The 19,988-nt window shown below is 47.5% G+C and overlaps 1 protein-coding gene across 1 annotated transcript in view; it reads right to left on the bottom strand.

Annotated features, from left to right (window-relative positions):
• Positions 1-7,819: 7,819 nt before the first annotated feature.
• Positions 7,820-19,988, bottom strand: part of Otoa (otoancorin) — a 58,869-nt gene continuing 46,700 nt past the window's right edge. The window contains exons 24-28 of the mRNA XM_042689813.1: positions 15,033-15,175; positions 13,858-13,994; positions 13,008-13,105; positions 11,059-11,254; positions 7,820-7,944 (exon numbers count right to left, since the gene is read on the bottom strand). Coding sequence (XP_042545747.1) covers positions 7,820-7,944; positions 11,059-11,254; positions 13,008-13,105; positions 13,858-13,994; positions 15,033-15,175 — 699 coding nt within the window. The remainder of the gene's footprint in view (positions 7,945-11,058; positions 11,255-13,007; positions 13,106-13,857; positions 13,995-15,032; positions 15,176-19,988) is intronic.

Here is a 19,988-nt window from a genome sequence, read left to right as displayed (position 1 = left end):
GTAGCAAGGATTAAAGGTGTGAGCCATCAGTGCCTGGCAATTCTACCCTTTTATTTACTGTACTAAGCAGATTAAAAGAAAGTTTCTAGACCAGGAGGTAGGATTGATTCGAACTTCCATCTTAGAGACCATTGACCACAACTGCTCCCCAGAACTTTTTTTGGGGGGGGTCCGGTCGTGGGGCTTGAACTCTGGGCCTGGGTGCTGTCCCTCAGCTCTTCAGCTCAAGGCTAGCGCTCTACCACTTGAGCCACAGCACCACTTCCGGCTTTTTTCTTTTTGCTTATGTGGTGCTGAGGAATCGAACCCAGGGCCTGAGGCATGCAAGGCAAGCACTCTACCACTGAGCCACCTTCCCAGCCCTCCCCAGAACTTTTTTATAAATGGATTGTTTGAGAAGATTCACAATAAAGCCAATGAGTTCATAAATACTGGGTAATTAGGAAGAGCTCAGGGGCAGCAATTCACAGAAATCCTGCTGGGATACTGTGGTCCTTGACCAATGGAACTGGAGATTCTTAGCTGGCTGGATCATTTCTGCTACTACGTGGATTCCTCTGAGAATTGTCTGTGGAGTCATTAAGTACAGGGTCAATCCCTGCTCCTGCCCACACCCGCAGAAAGAGGCTGGCATCTCAGTGACCTCAGCAAAGAAGTTCATCAGATCCAATAGCTGGGCACCAGCAGCTCACACCTATAATCCTAGCTATTCAGGAGACGGAGAGCTGAGGATTGAGGTCCAAAGCCAGCCCAGTCAGGAAAGTCCATGAAACTCTTATCTCCAATTAACGAGTGTAAGGTATATTAAACAGGTAGGTTTAATTAGGTAGCTGATGAGGCAAATACCACGCAGTATTCAGGCAGGAAGAGAAGCTGTATTATTACCAAACTGCTGCCCTAGTGTGCATGGTGGAGGTGCATAGGCCAAGGTCCTGCCTGAGTCTAAGTAGGGAAGGGGCAGGGAGGAGGTGCAGCCAGGTGTGGGGAGGAGGTGACCTCCCAGCCTGGGTCTGATGGAAGGCAAGACCAGGTGTGGCCCAGGATGTGATCTCAGAGAAGGGAAGGGACTGCCTCCAGGTGTGCCAGTTACCTAGTGACACAGGAACTGGGTAGAGACCCAGTCAGGAGGAGGAAGAATCTGCCTGGCCTTCCTGGGGCAGACCTTCCAACCAGCAAAAAGCCAGAAGTGGAGGTGTGGCTCAAGTGGTAAGAGGGTCAACCGTGAGTGAAAAAGCTAAGGAACAGCACCCAGGCCCTAAGTCAAGCCTCAGGACCAGAGACTATCAAGGTGATTGGTGGCTTCTGAGAAGGGTCTGAGCCACTGTCCGCCCCAGTATAGGAACTAGCCCAACCTTTCTTTCTACTCTCCAAACTCCTGCTGGGTGCTCAGTCCCCCCTCCCAGCGGGAAGCCAGAGACTCACAGCTTTAATCAGGCCATCTGGGCAGAGTGGAGTTGAGTAAGAGTTGATTTGGAGATGCTGGTGGAAAGTACATGAGCCTGAGTGATCCTCCCAGATGCTTCATAGGAGCTCTTTGTGAACAAGCAGAAGTCATAAAAATGAGCAGACTCTGTAGGCTCTCAGGAATCGATATTCAAACCTCACACAGAGAAACATAAACCAGCTTTTAAATTAAATGAAAGTCTCCACTGAAAGGAAAAAGTAGCCTCTGGCTGTATGCTTAGGAGAACTAGAATCCTGGGTCCGTCATCTTTCTGTCACTGTAACCAAGAACCTGAGATAAGAAGCTTATAAAGAAGACAGGTTATTTCACAGAGGTTTCCATCCATGGTCCCCTGACTCTGTTGTCTTTGGGCCTATGGCAATGCAGAACATGGCGGTAGGGAGCACATTGCATCACAAGGCTGCTGGCCTCAAGATAGCTGGGAAATAAAGAGAAGGACTGAGGGGCCAGGGTCCCAATATTCACTCCAAAGGCAAACCCCAGTGACCAAACCGCCTTCCACTTCACCCATCTCCTATACTTTCTACCAGCTCCCAAGAGCACCCTCAGCTGTGGACCAAGCCTTCAACACACTTGCATTTGGAAGACACTTAAGATCCAAAAGGCCAGGTGATGTGTATGATGCTTGCAATCCTAACTACACTTGAGGAAGAAATCAGAAGGATTGCAATTCCAGGCCAGCAGAGAAGTTTAACAAATGGCCATAGGGTGCTGTGTGGATGATGGGAAGTGCAATAATGCAGGAGGGGGAAAAAAAGGACATCTTCTTCCAATCCGTACAATCTGGTTCATAGAATGTGAAGAAGGGCAGGTTAACAACACGATGTATAAGTCAGCATTTGTTGCAGTAGCAAATACTAACTCCAATGGATTTCCATAACAAGAATTTGTTTCCTGCATAAAAGTCTTCAGGTAGGCTGAGGCTTCACGGGGCATAGCTCCTAGATGAGGGTGGAGTTCAAATTGGTCCACACATCCCTTCACATGAAGAAAAGGCTGTTTCTCAAAGTTCATAAAACTACCGATGGCAAGCCAGGCATTAGTCCAGTGGCTCACGCATGTAATCCTAGCTACTCAGAAGGCTGAGATCTGAGGATCACAGTTCAAAGCCAGCTCAGGCAGGAACGTTTGTGAGACTCTTGTTCCCAGTTACCCAGCACAAAGTCAGAAGTGGAGCTGTGGCTCAAGTGGTGGAGCATCAGCCTTGAGTGAAAAAGCCAAGGGAGAGCTGAGTCCTTGAGTTCAAGCCTCATAAAGACACAAAAATAAACATTAACTAAACAAATAAGTGACATTGTTGATATAATAGGTTGTATCTGCTCCCACTGCCCTGACCAAAGCCCAAATGGCTTCTGAGGTGTACTGCAAAGCCTCATGGGAAAAGGCTTGCTCATATCATCCTGAGAGGTATACAGGATTATGGGAAGACTCATGTAGCCCAACTCCTCCAAGCAAAGATGTCCCAGAGAGCCTCTGGGCCATGAGGGAATTCCCCAGCCCAATTCATACTGCTTCAGATAGCTCATCCATCTCTGCCCAGCTGGCCAGAAAAGAGGTGGCCAAGGGTCACCAACACACATCCTTTCTTCTTTTCCTTTTATCTCTTCTTTGTTCATTATCATAAATTATATATACAAAGGGGTTTCATTGTGATATTTACACACATGTATATAATGTACTTTAAGCATTGCTCATGACTGATTGATTGATTTGATGATGGATTGATTTGGTGCCAGTCCTGAAGCTTGAAGTCAGGGCCTAGCTACTGTCCCTGAGCTGTTTTGCTCGAGGTTGGCATTATACCACCTGAGCCACAGTTCCACTTCCAGCTTTGGTGGCTAATTTAAAATAAGAGTTTCATGGCCTTTCCTGCTCCAGCTGGCTTCAGACTTCTGATTAGCTAGGATTGCAGGTGAGAGCCACCAGTGCCCAGCTATATTCTTTCCATTTTTTTTCCTTTTTTGTCAGTTGCAGCGCTTATACTCAGGGCCAGAGTGCTGTCCCTGAGCTCTTTGGCTGAAGGCTAGCATTCTGCTACTTTGAGCCACAGCTCCACTTCCAGTTTTCTGGTGGTTAATTATAGATAAGAGTCTCATGAACATTCCTGCCTGGGCTTTGAACCGTGATCCTCAGATCTTAGCCTCCTGAGTAGTTTTGATTATGGACATGAGCCACATGCTCCTTTTTGGTTTAATGTCTCCTTTTCTTAAATTTTATTGTTATTATAAAGGTGATATGCAGAAGAGTTATAGTTACAAAAGTCAGGTGAAGAGTGTTAGGTTTTTTAAAAAGAGGTAGCTGAGTAAGAACAGCACCAGCACGCACGTGGTATTCAGGTAAGGGGTAGGTTTATTTAGTAGACCAGGCAAGGTTGGCAAAAGAGAGCATCTGGCCCTGGGTTAGGCCTTATATAGGGTAGGAGGTGGGGGGGGGGGAGGGAGGAGAAGGTGTGTCCAAGTAAAGGGAAGTGGGACCAGGTAAGAGGTGGGACCAGGTGGGAGAAAGGTGTGGCCACATCTGGTTAAGATGTGACCTCAGCGGATGCAGATGTGACCTCTTCCAGGTGTCCCAGTTGCCTAGGTAACGCAGGTACTGGGCGAGGTCTGTTTGCTGTCCAGGAATGGACCTTACAAAGAGTTCATTTCTTTTTGGACAATGTCACCCTTTCCCTAGCTCTCTCCCAATTTATTTCTCCCATCCGCACCCACAAGTTGTAGTTCATTTTCAACATCGTGTCTAGTGAGTTCCACCGCTGCATTTGTTCACCCTTTGTCCCTCCTATATATTACTCTTTCTTAACCCCTCTCTCCTCCCCCACCCCCAGACCTGGGATTCAACCCAGGGACTGGACATTGTCCTTGAGTTTTTTCAGCTTAAATCTAGCAATCTACCACTTGAACCACAGCTCCACTTCTGGCTTTTTTTTTTTTTTTTGGTAGTTAATTGGAAATAATTGGGCTCCTCTACCTGGCCTGGCTTAGAACCCCAATCCTCAGATCTCAGGCTCCAGAGTAGCTAGGATTTTAGGCGTGAGCCACTAGCACCTGGCTTCCCTGCCCCCTTCCCCCTTTTCTTTAAGAGTTTTTTTTATTTTGTTTCATTGTGCACTTTGTATAGAGATAGGGATGACAGATAGGGGAGAGAGAACATAATTCTATAATATTCACCTCTCCAGCATAACCCAGTTTACAATCAGGTTATATCATCATCATCACCATCATCATCTAGGTCTAGATTCTACCTATAAGCAAAAAAGAAAATACCACACACACACACACACACACACACACACACACACACACACACACACACAATGGAATAGTATGCAGCTATAGAGAAGAATGCAGTGATGCCATCTGCAGGAAAATGTCTGGAACTGGAGATCATCAAGTGGAGCGGGACCAGGCAAGCTCAGCAGGTGAGATGCGCGTGGCATCTCATTGGCTGTGTGGGCAGAGATGTGCCAAGTGAGCCTCCAGGGCCCTCGTGATGCAGGAGTGGACAGAGAACTTTGAAAGCCAGAGAAATGCAACGTGGTTAATACTATCTTGCAATTCTAGCTCACCACCAGTACCTTCCTTAAACACAGTCCCCTGGGCCCATGCATGCGCACACGCCCACCCAGGCGCCCATGCGCAGTAGCAATTACAGCCTCTGGCCACACAACCCACCATGGCCAGCAAGCTGTGGCTGGCACCCTGGGGACCAGTCCTCTCCTCCCCCTCCCCATCAAGCCAGGCTCAGCATCCAGAGGGGACCCAGATGTCCCCTTTTGCTTCAGCGGAAAAGGATCTAGCTGGGGTGACAGTCAAACTGCTTAACAACCAGGATGAGCCAGGTCCTGCCCAACTAGAATCAGGGCCCACAGCCACACAGGGGAACTGCCCTTCAGGTGACCTTGCTCCCTGCCCCTGGGCTGGACAGGCTGTGGGGGAGGATGGAGGCTGGCTTTGAAAGGTGAGTAGGTCAGGATCTGCCCTGTGTGACCCACCGCCCCCCTTGCCGGAGAAGGACTCAGCATTTTACCCCTGGACCCCTGGGGCGCCCGCAGGGCCTGAGCTGGATTTGTTTCCTGCCTCAGGCGATCACCAATTAGCTGCTTGATGCAGCAAGCTGGCCTCCCGCCAGCGCCCGAGGCCTTGGGACTCAAGGATCTCTCTGATCTAACTTATCAGAGGTGTCCCTGCTCCAGGGGCGCTGCACCCCACAGAGATGAGGAGGTCAGGATTCAAAGGCCTACTAAACAGAGCTCCTGCCCTCTCTCAGACTCGGGGCCCTGTATGCTGGCTCCTGTCCCCACTTTTCCCAGCCTGGGATAATCTGGAACAACCGAAGGTCACCAGTGACAAAGACAATTGTCTCCAGAGTTGCTTCACACTACTAGCGACACAACTGTAGTGTCTTGCCCGTGTGTACATCTGTGGGTGTGTGTACGTGTGTATGTGTTCCGGGACTTGAACTCAGAGCCTCACACTCTCATCTGGGTTGTTTGGAGCTAGAGTCTCACAGGCTTTTCTGCTTGAGTTGGTTCCCTAAAAGAGGATCCTCAGATCTCAGCCTCCTGAGAAAGTAGGATTACAGGTGTGAGCCACCAGTCCTGACTCCTCATCCCTTGACGGTGGTTTCTGGCCTACATCCCAATCATTTCTCTCATCTAGAATAATCTCAAATAGTTCCCATGACTGCGGGCTGACTCTCAGTTGGCTGGCAGGGTCACTAGCTCCTCCCACTGCTACTTTCCTGCTAGGATGAAAGAAAAGCAAACAAGACTGGGACTAACACCCAAGGCCACACCCTCCACACTTCCGGTTCTTAATTGTCCTTCACAACCAGGTGGCTGCTGACAATCTACCAGCCTACAACTCGTTTCAGTGTTTCCTAAGCTATTTTAAAAATAAATTTAGCCGGATGCTGGTGGCTCACACCTGTAATCCTAGCTACTCAGGAGGCTGAGATCTGAGGATCATGGTTCAAAGCCAGCCCTGGCAGGAAAGCTCATGAAACTCTTATCTCCAATTAGTCACAGAAAAAGCCTCAAGTGGTGCTTTAGTTCAAATGATAGGGTGCTAGCCTTGAGTAAAAGGACCTTAGGGACAGCACGCAGGCCCAGGGTTCAAGGCCCAGAACTGGCAAAAAAAAAAAAAAAGCCATCCACTTCCTGTGAAAGACCATGAGTAGTTTTCCTTTTTAATCAACAAAATGAGACCTGTATTGAGTCAGGCGCTGGTGGCTCACACCTGTACGCCTAACTACTCAGGAGACTGAGATCTGAAGATAAAGGTTCAAAGCCAGCCCAGGCAGGAAAGTCTATGAGACTCTTTATCACTAATGAATCACCAAAGAGTCAGAATTGAACTTCTGGCTCAAGTGGTAGCATGCCAGCCTTGAGCAAAAATGCTAGGAGACAATGCCCAGGCCCTAAGTTCAAACCTCAGTACTGGGATGCTCATGCACACAGAGGTGGATTGAGGATGGCAGGAGATCCAGGAGGCGAACCTGTCACCTGACGAACACCAGGGGTTCATCCACCACTGTCCCCTGAGATCCTTTTGCCTGCCATGTTTTCTACCTGGTTGATTTCCTGAGGGCATCCAGGAACTTTCTAGAAGTAACCTCCTTCCAGAAGGATTAGCCAGGGGAACTGAGTTTGCTGGGCCAGGATGCCATCTGTAGCCAACATATCTGAAATACTTCTTTTTCTTAAATTTCAACCCATTCACTAAGCCTCAAAGCACCTTAAAACCAGAAGGGCAGTTCCCTACCCTCTCTCCCCTTTTCCCCCCGAAACGTGAATATGTTGAAATTTTAACTGATCCCTCCACAGTCATCCATCCAATTGATTCCCGAGGAAATAGAAAGCATCTGGAAAATGTATTTAAAAATTGATTTAGTGTTGAGCCATGTTAAATGTTTTAATTTCCAAGCAAATGTGGTGCCCACCATCACATCAATTAGTCCCAGTAATCAGGCAGGAATATTGGCTTTTGTTGAGAGATTCATTTATTTCAGCTCTGCTAAGGATGGAGGAAAAGGAAACACCAGTACAGCCTGGAGCACCATCGAGGTGAAATTAAGCCAGGTAAAAACCAGATCAGGCCCCGGCTGAAAGCTGCCTTTGCCGGCATCCATCCCTCCTCCTCCTCTTCTCCTCCTCCTCTTTCTTCTTCTTCTTTTTCTTCTTCTCTCAAGCCAGAAAGCAAGAGTTCAAAATGTGACAGAGGAGAGCACCATACTACAGAGACAGGCAGGCCTGTGCAAGGTCTTTTTCTAATTATTGTTTGCATGACATGCTTTTTACATATCAAGGCCCCCAGGGTCTTCCTGCCTGGTTCAGCTTCTGAGCACCCACTGTCTCTAAAAACCTTGGCCAGCTTCTTGAGACACCAAAAAGTAGAGTGCTGAATCCATTTCACACAGAGGCCTGGCCATCAGAAGCAGCAGGAAACAGCCCAGCCGAAGACACCAAGCTGCGAAGGCTCCTGAAAGCAAACACCATGGCAAACACTCAGAGGAAGGGTGAGGGAGATGCATGGTGCCCAGCTCCCAGATCCCACCACACCTCCAGCCTGCGGACGTCGACTTGTACTTCCTTTAAATGGGAGCCCTGTCTCCCAAGGGGAAAGGACTCGGATGCATGGAGTGAGTTGCAAAAGCCTTAATTATAACATTCACTTGGCTTAAAGTTCAAAAAATCTGGATGATCCCTGGTGAGTCCGACTTGGTCCAGAGGAAGCCAAGCACTTGCTTTCTTTGTTGTTGTCTTTTGTTTTGTTGGGCTGGGTTTTGTTTCTGAGGGGTGCTAGTATTAGGGCTGGAACTCGGGACTTCGCACGCTCCCTTGGCTTTTTCTCTCAAGGCTGGCTCTCTACCACTTGAGCCATACCTCTACTTTCAGCTTTTCGCTGGTTCGCTGGCCATGAGCATCACATGGACTTGCCTGCCTGGGCTGCCTTTCAATCCCGAGGCTCAACTCTCAGCCTCCTGAGTAGCTAGGATGACAGGCGTGAGCCACCATGCCAGGATTTTCCATTTTAAGCCTTACTCACGGGTGAGTGGCTGACAGGTGTGGCCTAGAAAAGCACCTGGCAAAGGGCTGGAGGGGAGAAGGGAGGAGGCCACCTAGGATCCTGGCCATTTTCTGACCCTGCTGGTCCAGGAAAGACTGTCTCCACCTCTCTGCAGGGATTTTGACAATGTCTAGCCAAATTACAAGCGCATGCGCCCTAGAGTTAGCAATTCCTCTAGGAAGAGTTTATCCAAGAGAGACTCAAATACAAATTCTCTAGGTTGTCAGCTGTGCCATTGTTTGTCATGGCCACACACAAAAAAATAGCTAATTAAAAATAAAATAGAATTGAAGTGCCATCTATAGTCTGCTTACACATTGTATGGTATGACCCTAAAGCTAGAAAATGCACAGATCTGCTGTAGGCATCTAGCTCCAGACTGTATCCCTAGATAAAACAAAAAAAAAAAAAATACAGGGTGCAGATGGGGAAAAAAGTGTGTGTGTGTGTGTGTGTGTGTGTGTGTGTGTGTGTGTGTGTGAATACTGGAGCTTGAACTCCGGGCCTGGGCACTGTCCTTCAGCTTTTCTGCTCTAGGCTGGTGTTCTACCTACTGCTTGAGCCATGCCTCCATTTCTGCCTTTTTATTGATTAATTAGTCATAAGAGTCTCGCACACTTTCCTTCCCAGGCTGGCCTCAAACCGGGATCCTCAGATCTCAGCCTCCTGAATAGCTATGATGACAGGTGTGCACCCCTGGCAGCCAGCTGGAATAAGCTTTGTGAAAATGCAGAGGATACTGCATCTGCTTGCTCAGATGCACTAGAAGGCGGTAACTGGAGTGTCTGGGAGAAAGATTTCCTGACTTCACCTTTCAGACTTTATGTATCCTCCATGGTGTATACTTAACTGTCCTTCCAAAAGACCATGCGTGTATTGTATTTCAGTGTGAAGCTGATAATAACACACTAACAAGTTTGGCTCCTGTTGGCAAGCAATCCTGGTGGGAGGCATGGTGGAGGTGGCAAAAGGTGAATGGCAAGATGGTCAGGTCAGGATAGCAGGAAGGAAGGAGTCATGCCCCAAGCTCTCTTTCCTCTCCTTTCCCCTCCTGCTCGCTCACTGGGGTGCAGTCTAACACATCTGGGAAGGGGTCCTGACACACCCCTACCCTCTGTCCCCAGGCTCATTTCTCTAACATATTGCTTCCACTGTCACCTACTGAGTTCACGGAGGACAGGATGGTACTGTCCCTCTGCCCCATTACCAGGGTTTCTCACAGAAGACAGGAACTGGTGCCAAGCTGGCTTTATTACTACAGCTCTGTAATAGAGTTTGAAGTTTGGTATTGATATTTCTCCAACACTGTTCTTCCTGCTAAGGATTGTTTCTTGCTGTTCTGGGTCTTTTATTATTCTGTATGAATTTCCAGATTGCTTTCTCTATTTCATTGAAGAATGTTGTTGAGATTTTGATGGGTATTTCATTGAATTTGTAAATAGCTTTGGGCAGTAGTGCCATTTTCACGATGTTAATTCTTCTAACCCAGGAGCGTGGAAGGTTTTTCCATTTCCTTAGATCTGCTCCCATTTCTTTTTTCCGACTTTTTAAGTTTTTACAATAGAGGTCCCTCACATCTTTGGTTAATTCTTAGATATTTTTTTAAAGCTATTACAAATGGAGTTACTTTCGATACTTTTAGTATCGATCTCCTTATTGTTGACATACAGAAAAGCTACTGGGTTTTTTTTGTTTGTTTTTGGCCCTAGGGATTGAACTCAGGGCCTGGGCACTGTCCCTGAACCTCTTTGTGCTCAAGGCTAGCACTCTATCCCTTGAGCCACAGGGCCACTTCCACTTTCTCTGAGTAGTTTACTGGAAATAAGAGTCTCTCGGACTTTCCTGCCCTGGCTGCCTTTGAACCACAATCCTCAGCTATCAGCCTCCTGAGTAGCTAGGATTAAAGGCATGAGCCACCGGTGCCCCGTAAGCTGCTGATTTTTGTGGGTTGATTTCTACCCTGCTACTTTGCCAAAGTTTGGATCAACTGAAGTAACTCAGGAGAGGAATCTATAGGGTTCTTTACATACAGGATCGTGTCATCTGCAAAGAGGGAGAGTTTTACTTCTTTCCCAGTTTGGATCCCTTCCTGAGAGAAGTGGGGAGAGAAAGAGGAGAGGGAAGGAGAGGCGGGGAGGAATCTGGACACTGGAAGGGGGAAGGAAGGAGAAAAAGGCAGGAATGGCAGCCACCCCCCCCCCCAACTCCCCTTCTAGACGGGCCTGGACCCCAGGCTCCCTGGGAAGGGTCATTCCGGGTCTGATCAGACGAGATCACCCTCTGTCCCTCCAAGGAGGGCCTGGCCTGTCCCGCCCGCCACCTCCCTGCGCCCAGGCCCGGACTGGAATGGATGAGCGGCGGGCAGAGGGGGTGCAGAAGAGCCTCTGATCGGATCCATCTGGGCGGAGAGAGCTAAGAATCACAAGGGGAGCCTGCTAGGGGACTTCGAGGGTGTAGATCCCCGCCCGATTCTCTGGCATTTTCCTAGCCTGGGCCCGGGGAGGGCCTGGGAGGGGTGCGGCCCACCTGCAGGAGCCCGGGAGGCCAGGGGGCGGCCCGGGCTAGCGCTGGCGGGCGCGTCCGGCCCGGAGTGGGTCTTGGCGCCATCTAGCGCCCGCTCGAGGCTCTGCAGCTGCGGCGCGCTGAGCCGCCGGCGCTGGGCCCGGGTCACCGCGGCCGCGTTCTCGGGGCCCAGGGAGGCGATCTGTGCCGGCGACAGCTCCTGCAGGGCGGAGGGGGCAACAGGCTCAGCAGGGGAAGGGCTCCTGGGCTTCCCAAGCCCTGGTTATCTGCCCTGCCCACCGTCTGCAACTTCGCACCCATTTGTGCTCCTCTTTTTTGGTGCCCGGCCTGGGGCTTGAACTCCCAGCCTGGGTGCTCTGAGCTTTCTAGCTTAAATCTGGGGCTCTACCACTCTGGCTTCTTTATAGTGGTTAATTGGAGATCAGAGTCTCACAGACGTTCTTGTTCAGGCTGGCTCTGTCAGATCTCAGCCTCTGAGAACTAGGATTACAGGACTGAGCCTGGAAACAGGGAAAGAAGATTCAAGGACATTCCCAAACATGGAACTTGAAGGCCCTGGGTGAAGACAAAGGAAAACAATACGGTTGAATTCCAGCTAGATGTAACATCAGAACCCCAGGCTTCTTACAAAAAGATAAGGTGTGGAGGGATTTTCAAAGCCAGACAGTTATGCTCCAAATTGAGACTTCTGCCTTGCCATAATCGGAAGTCTTAAAATACAGCCATGGTGATCTCACTCTGACAGGTTATTTCTTGCAGTTCACAAGGTCTCCCTGGGGGGAAGGAAGTTCAGTAATCCATTGGTGATGTCTGCCGTGGTCAGCAGAAATGGGAAAAATCTGCCTCACAGAGCCCTCTTTGAGGACTCTGAACAAGATGGTTTCTTGAGTCGCTCAGATTCAAAGGACATGGTAGCTATTTCCAGATGGGATGGCAGCATTCTGCCTTTCTAGAAGGGCCTCTAACAACCTGCTATACTTTTCTTTTTCTTGGCAGTACTAGAGTTTGAACACAGAGACTTGTACTTTTTTCCCAAAGTTTAAGACAAAACTTACTTAATGAATAGATGAGATGTTGTCACTGATTTCTTCACAAAATGCAGTAATGTGTTTGCTTACAATTGCTCTCTCAAATGCTGCTGGAGGTGTTAGTGGAGGTGTTAGATATCCTACTGTAGGCACAAGTGGTCTTCTCAAAACCTGAAACTTTTTCCTTTTTTTTGTTGGTTGCAGGGCTTGAACTCAGGGCCTGGGCACTGGCCCTGAGTGTCTTTGTGCACAAGGCTAGTTCTACCACTTAAACCACAGTGCCACTTCCTATTTTTGAGTAGTTAATTGTAGATAAGATTCTCATGGGGACTTTTCTGCCCAGGCTGGTTTTGAACTGCAATCCTCATATCTCAGCCTCCTGAGTAGCTAGGATTACAGGAGTGAGCCACAGGCACCCAGCTAGCCTGAAACTTAACTCTAAAATGTATTTATCCTGAATGGGATTTATGAGCCTGACACAACACTGTAACTAGGAAATCAGTGCCACTTGCTATGAAGAGAGGGTAGCTATAAAAATAATTAGATCACAAATTAAATATTTTACATTGTGTGTGTGTGTGTGTGTGTGTGTGTTGCACACATTGATACTGAGGCTTGAATTCAGGGCCTGGCCACTGTCCCTTAGCTTTTTTACTGAAGGCTGGTGCTCTACCACTTGAGCCACAGCACCACTTCTGGCTTTTTCTGGTTATGTGGTGCTGAGGAATCGAACCCAGGGCCTCATGCATGCAAGGCAAGCGCTCTACCACTGAGCCACCTTCCCAGCCCCTTTAAACATTTTTAAAACTCCCCAAGTCTCCCTGACCATGAAGCCTTTCCCAAGTGCAGGAGTACATGCCAGTCTCCTGCTCCCTGTGCGATCACGTGGGTCAGCCTCGTTTCCCTTTGAGGAACTGCACCTACTTGGAACAGCTCAGCAGGCAGGCTTCGTATGGCTGATGGCTGGAAATACGGCATCAGTTCTTTGTGGAGACTTTGGAGTTCTTCCTTAGACAAAGCAGCTGCGGAGAAAACCAGAGGATTCAGGTCATGCCGCTCCACTGGCTTAGTTCATAGTTACTGAAACACAGATCTGCATGGCTCAAGCATCACCCCTCCAAAAGGCCTGGAAAACTACCCTGCGGACTCAAGTTCCTTCACCAGACCTGACGTTGCTCCCACAGCAAAATGGATGCCCAGAAAGAGGCTCCACTCCCACACTCTGAGATGGTGGATCAACCAGTTTAGAAACCAGTTAAAGCCCATTCTATGCCAGTGTGTATGGACCCACCAGGAGACCCTGTTTAAAAAAGAACTTTAGCACCAGTGGCTCACACCTGGAATACCAGTTACTCAGGAGGCTGAGATCTGAGGACTGTGGTTCAAAGCCATCCCAGGCAGAAAAGTCCATGAGACTCTTATCTCCAGTTAACCACCCAAAAGCTGGAAGTAGAGCTTTGGCTCAAGTGGTAGAATGCTAGCCTTGAACAGAAAAAGCTAAAGGAGAGCATGAAACCCTGAGTCCAAGCCTCAGAACCAGCACACATACACACACACACACACACACACACACACACACACACATGCAGACTTGTGATAGTGTGAAACTTTCCTTTGCAAATTCGAGTCATGAAATCTAGTCTACACAAGGTAGCTCATGGGTGCCTGTGACACCCGGCCATGCGTTGTTACTTAGCTTTGTGTTTGAGTTCACTCTGCTCCCAGATCTAGGTGTGGGAAAGAGATGGGAGTGTGTATGTTCTGCACCTCGTACCTGCAATTGTCCCAAGCTCCTGCAGAACAGAGCCCGTCCATTCAGCGGGGTGGCCAAATACAGCTTCTGCCTTTCTCTTAAACTCAACCAAGACGTGGCTGCTGCAGAGCAGGGTACCAATTCTGGCCACCACCACCCTGGTTCAGGGAGAGAAGGGACATTGCATTACCTGATGTACAAAACTGTAACCCCTCTGTACATCACCTTTATAATAACAATTAAAATTTTTAAAGGAGCCGGGCACCAGTGGCTCACGCATGTAATCCTAGCTACTCAGGAGGCTGAGATCTGAGGATCACGGTGCAAAACCAGCCCAGGCAGGAAGGTCTGTGACGCTCTTATCGCCAATTAAGGACCTGAAAACCGGAAGTGGTGCTGTGGCTCAAATGGTAGAGCGCTCACCTTGAGCTGAAGAGCTCAGGGATAGTGCCCAGGCCCAGAGTTCAAGCCCCACGACCAACAAAAAAAAAATTTAAAGGAGACATATGATGTAAACAAATGAGCAGGTGGGCAGTCTCAGTACCACAAGGGGTCCAGCTCAGTCCACTCCCGATCTTACTCAAAGAGGCAAAGCATAGGAAGGTGTAAAACAGATGGATGGATGGATGGATGGACGGATGGATGGACAGACGTTGGGTAGATATATAGGTAAATGGGTAGGTGAGTGGATGGATTGATAGTAGATAGGTTGGTGGATGGATGGATAAAGGGACAGATGAATGGTATGATGGAGAGATGATGGACGGATGATGGATGGATGATACATGGGTAGGTGAGTGAATGGAAGATGGGTGGGCAGATAGATGAATGATGGATGGATGAATGGATAATGGATGGATGACAGATGAATGGTAGAAGGGTTGGTAGGTGCGTGGATGATGGATGGATAGATGGATGCATGATAAACAGACAGATGGATAGTAGATGGGTAGATGAATGGATGGATGGATGAATAAATGGATAGATGGTAGAGGGATGATGGATGGATGGATGGATAGATGAATGATGGGCAGACAGATAATAGTATATGGGTGAATGGATGGATGGATGGATGGATGGATGGATGGATGGATGGATAGACAAATGGATGGATTATAGATGGATGGGAGATGGAGGATGGATGAATGGATAGATGGATGGGTCATTGGCCATTCTGAAAGAAGTATTTCACTTACCTGAATTCTGAGATCTTTATAAGTGAAATTTCAGTGCTATTCATGGCACACAGGATGGTGCCAAGCCCGACTAAATGAAAGCTCTTCAGATCCTGGATACCACAGCCGGAATCCTCCAGGAATGCCTTCAGAATGGAGCGAGCCTAGGAAGAAAATAAGAGATGAGTGCTAGCTTCTCTCCTTCAGAAACTCTTAGGCCCTCAGGTCACTAAGACTTGCAGGTTCTGCGTCAGGATCCAGATGTTTCAAGCATCTGTTTCCTTGACTTTCTAGCCAGGCCTTACAATTTCCTGCTGCTCTGCCTGAAGCAGTCACAAAGCATGCTCCTTCCATACAACTCTGTGTATGTGTGTGCTCTCTGTGTGTGTGTGTGTGTGTGTGTGTGTGTGTGTGTGTGTGTGTGTGTGTGTGTTCCAGTACTAGGGCATGAACCCAGAGCCAGGATGCTCTCTTCCTAAGCTTTATCACTAGGTTGGAGCTCTACCACTTGGGCCACAGCTCCACTTCTGGCTTTTCGCTGGTTAACTGGAGATGCATCTCACAGACTTTTCCTACCTTTTCCTTCAGAGCTCAGCCTCCTGACTAGCTAGGATCACAAGCATGACCACTGGCACCCAGCCATAGCTTCATTTTGAGGCCTTCATAGTTTAGACTGTCTTCAGGGAGAAAGAATCCCCACATTTATGCAGATCATAGCAGTCAAGGTCAAGTTGCCTTTCTGAGTTGGAAGCTCAGAGATTCTCTGGGGTATTTTCAGCTTTGACTCAGATGCCACTGAATGGGAATGTACATACAAAATAATTCTAGTCAACATGTACTGAATGCTTATTGGGTGCTGTACTATTTGGACAACCTTCTACACACCGTCTCATCTAATCCTCATCACAATTCGATTTGCTAAATATGAATAGCATCCCTCTTTCGCAGATGAGCAACTGAATCACGGAGAGAGGAAGTAAGTCAGTGTCACAATGTGAGAAAAACAGTGAGCTGGGCTCTGGTGGCTCACGCCTGTAATCCTAACGAATCAGGAGGCTGAGATCTGAGGATTGTGGTTTCAAGCCGCCCTGGGCAGGAACATTCATGAGACTCATCTACAATTAACCAGCCAAAAAAAAAAAGTCAGAAGAGAAGATGTAGTAGAGTGCTGGAAGGGAGGGAGGGAGGGAGGGAGGGATAAATCTCACTGCCATCCCTTGGAAATTAAAACGGGTTCAAAAGGGAAAGCAATTCTCTAGTTTGCAAGTTGGACGTGGCAAAGAAAGGAAGAGAAAGAAAAAAAGGAAGGGAGGGAGGGAGGGAGGAAGGGAAAGGAAGGAAGAGAAGGAAGGAAGGAAGAGAAGGAAGGAAGGAAGGAAGGAAGGGCGGGAGGGAGGGCGGGAGGGAGGAAGGGAGGACGGAAGGAAGGAAGGAAGGAAGAAAGGAAGGAAGGAAGGAAGAAAGGAAGGAAGGAAGGAAGGAAAGAAGAGAGGGAGGGAGGGAAGGCAGGGAGGGGGAAAGGAAGGAAGAAAAGAAGGAAGGAAAGAAAGAGAGAGAGAAGGAGGAGGAAGGGAGAAGGAGGAGGAAGTAAGACAAGGGAGAGAAGGAAAGGAAAAGGGAAAAGAAAAAACAAAGCTGGGCACCAGTGCTAACACCTGTAATCCTAACTACCAGGAGGCTGAGATCTAAGGATCATGGTTCAAAACCAGCCCAGGCAGGAAAGTGAGATTCTTATCTGCAATTAAGGACCTGAAAACCGGAAATGGTACTGTGACTCAAGTGGTTGAGCACTCTCCTTGAGCTGAAAAGCTAAGAGACAGCACCCAGTCCCAGAGTTCAAGCCCCACAATTGAACAAGAAAAGAAAACCGAACTGTGGGACCTCCGAGCCTGTACTCAGTCAGTGAGCAAGACTGGCTACAGAGAAAAGATGGAGATTCAAGTTGTCTTATTCAGTCACTAGTGGACTCATAGTAATTTGTGTTTCCCATATTAGAAGACATGCCCATTTGAAAACGAAAGTGCAGAATTACAACTCAAATCAAATAACTTTGAAGATGGGGTATTAAATTGTTCTTGCCATTAGAACCTAGAAAATGAACTGCTCAGACTGCAAAGTGATAAGTCAAAACGTAGCTCCCGGAATGGCTGCACCAGTGTATACGTAATGAGTCCCAGACAATTAATACCAACGCTTTTAGGCAATATTAACCAGTGAAAAATGAGTAGCTGAAAGATTTCAATCTCTCTGTTCATCTCTCGAGATTCTGGAATAGTTTCCCCCACACACACACCCTTATATTGGTTTTTAAGCTGAACTATTTGTTAATATAGTTCCTCCAGGTCTGACTATTAATCTGAAATCCTGCATTTAAAGGTTTGTTTGGGAGCTGAAGTTGAGAAGCTGACTGCAAATGATATATGCAAATGTTAGGTTTTCATATCCTTTCCAACATATTGATAAATCTCACTGCCATCCCTTGGAAATTAAAATGGGTGCAAAAGGGAAAGCGAATCTCTAGTTTGCAAGTTGGATGTGGGTTTTTTTTTTTTTCTGTTTCTTCGAGACTGCAAATGGAATCGTTTTAATATATGCATCAGAAGTATGATGCAGTACTTGGCAAACTAGTCAAAACTAGTTTCAGAGTCACAGAACCACGAGATTATACAGTGTGTCTGAGTGCAGGAACGTCTGTGTGCTGCGTTTCATTCTCTCATCTTGTAAGAAAGTAACCCAGCTTGGTACCAATGGCTCATGGCACTATCACTTGAAAATGGAAACAGGTAACTTGAGGGGATGGGTGAGGTGGAAGAGATGGTAGAGAGCAATGGAAGGGGTGATACTGGTCTAGAGGCATTACACACATAACCCAGCTTAGGAAATTGAAGCTTCTTTGTACAACTACTTATTAATTTTTAAAATGCAAGAAAGACTCCATCAGAAATTCAAAAAATACATTGTATTCATTAACTGAAATGTTGAATTGCTCAGCCATAGAGCAAATGTGTAGCAAGTACAAGGCCCTAAGTTCAAATTCCAGTACCTCAAAATTCAGTAATTAAGTAAAAAAAAAGAATGAAGAAAATATATATAGAAGCCTAGTACCAAAAGTGACCTCAGGGCCCAGAGTTAGTATAATCCTAGCTATAATCCTAGCTACTCAGAAGGCTGAGATCTGAGGATCACTGTTCAAAGCCAGCCCAGGCAGGAAAGTCCATGAGATGCTTACTTCCAATTCACCAGCAAAAAGTCCAGAAGTAGAGATGTGGCTTAAGTGGTAGAGCACTGGACTTCAGCAAAAGAAGTTCGAGGAAGCCGGGCGCCAGTGGCTCATGCCTGTCATCCTAGCGACTCAGGAGGCTGAGATCTGAGGATCACGGTTCAAAGCTAGCCTGGGCAGGAAAGTCCATGAGACTCTTATCTCCACTAAACCACTAGAAAACCGGAAGTGGTGCTATGGCTCAAGCGGTAGAGCGCTCACCTTGAGCTGAAGAGCTGAGGGATAGCGCCCAAGACCAGAGTTCAAGCCCCATGACCAACAAAAAAAAAAAAATGCTCGGGGATGATGCAATGGTCCTGAGTTCAAGTGCCAAGAATGGTAAAAAAGAAAACACGAAAGTCACCCTTCCCGCAGTCCAGTGGACTAAACACAACACATATCTCTCCCAATACAAGCAGCTAGAATTCAGGGGGAACTTTCCTAGCCCATGAAGAATTAATGGCCATTGGATTGTGGCCATTAATTAATTAATAGCCACCATCATGGGTTATAACCCCCATAAACAACTAAAAAAATGAACAAAACACATGAAGTAACTGTATCGAATACTGGACCACAGGATGCACCCTGCACTAACCTTAAAAGGACAAAACGGGAGGTGAACCCTAAAAATGTCCTTGCTTACTGCCAAGAGTCTCATCCCAGGTCATAGAGGGAGACGGAGACCAGAACAAACCCGGCGTCCAGGCAGCGGAACACACGAGATCCAAAGGCAAAATTTCACCACACACGAACATAGTAAAGCATTCTTCCTCACCGCCCACCCCAATACTTCCCAAGCGACGAGAGAGTTCCACTGACCCTCTAAGATCAGCATGCTTACGCATTAATATATTCAATAAATATTTATTACGTGATAAAACATGCATGTCTAACCATATATTTTTTAACGAAAAATATGTGCTAGTCATCTTTTATAGATACAATTTCTGTGTTCGGGCTCTACTCTAAATCAGCATAAATATCACCAGTAGCACCCCAAGAAATAAAATCAAACCCTTTAAAATGTTGTCTTTCCAGCTGGGCACTGGTGGCTCATGCCGATAATCCTAGCTTCTCCAGGAGGCTGATTTGAGAATTGCAGTTCAAAGCCAGCCCAGGTAGGGAAGTCCATGAGACTCTTAGCTCCAATTAACCACCAGAAAACCAGAAGTGGCGCTATGGCTTAAGTGGTAGAGCACTAGCAAAAGAGCTCAGGGACAGTGCCCAGGTCGCTCGCTCAAGCCCCACAACCAAAGGGTGTTGGGGGGGTGGAGGTGGAGAACATCTTTCCAAAAAAGCAGCCTCAGAGAAATGCCCAACGACATTTTTCTATAAATAATTATGAGAGAGAGGTCTAAATTCAGAGGCCAGAGGACCATCATTTGTGAGGCAAAGAACTAGAGAGAAGGAAATTATACAGAGAAAATTCTAGAAATTAGACTGTACTTGCGTTCCAAGTCCTAATTTACACTAGTAAGAAGTGAAACTGTAGACAACCAATGGGCAAGTACAGACAGGAAAGTGGGCAGGAGGGGGAGGGACCAACAAGAGGGAAGGAAGGAGAGGAAAAGGGGGGGGGGGGGTAAACGTGTTCTAAGTACAACATATACATGCATGCAGTGTCATACTGAAACCTAGTATAAAAAGTGAGAAGCGGGGCTGGGAAGGTGGCTCAGTGGTAGAGCACTTGCCTTGCATGCATGAGGCCCTGGGTT

The sequence above is a fragment of the Dipodomys spectabilis genome, unplaced genomic scaffold (assembly GCF_019054845.1).
Source record: "Dipodomys spectabilis isolate Male_0828 unplaced genomic scaffold, ASM1905484v1 ptg000127l, whole genome shotgun sequence".
NCBI lineage: Eukaryota > Metazoa > Chordata > Mammalia > Rodentia > Heteromyidae > Dipodomys > Dipodomys spectabilis.
Note: the sequence above shows the minus strand (reverse complement) of the source record. Positions and strands in the feature narration are given on the sequence as shown.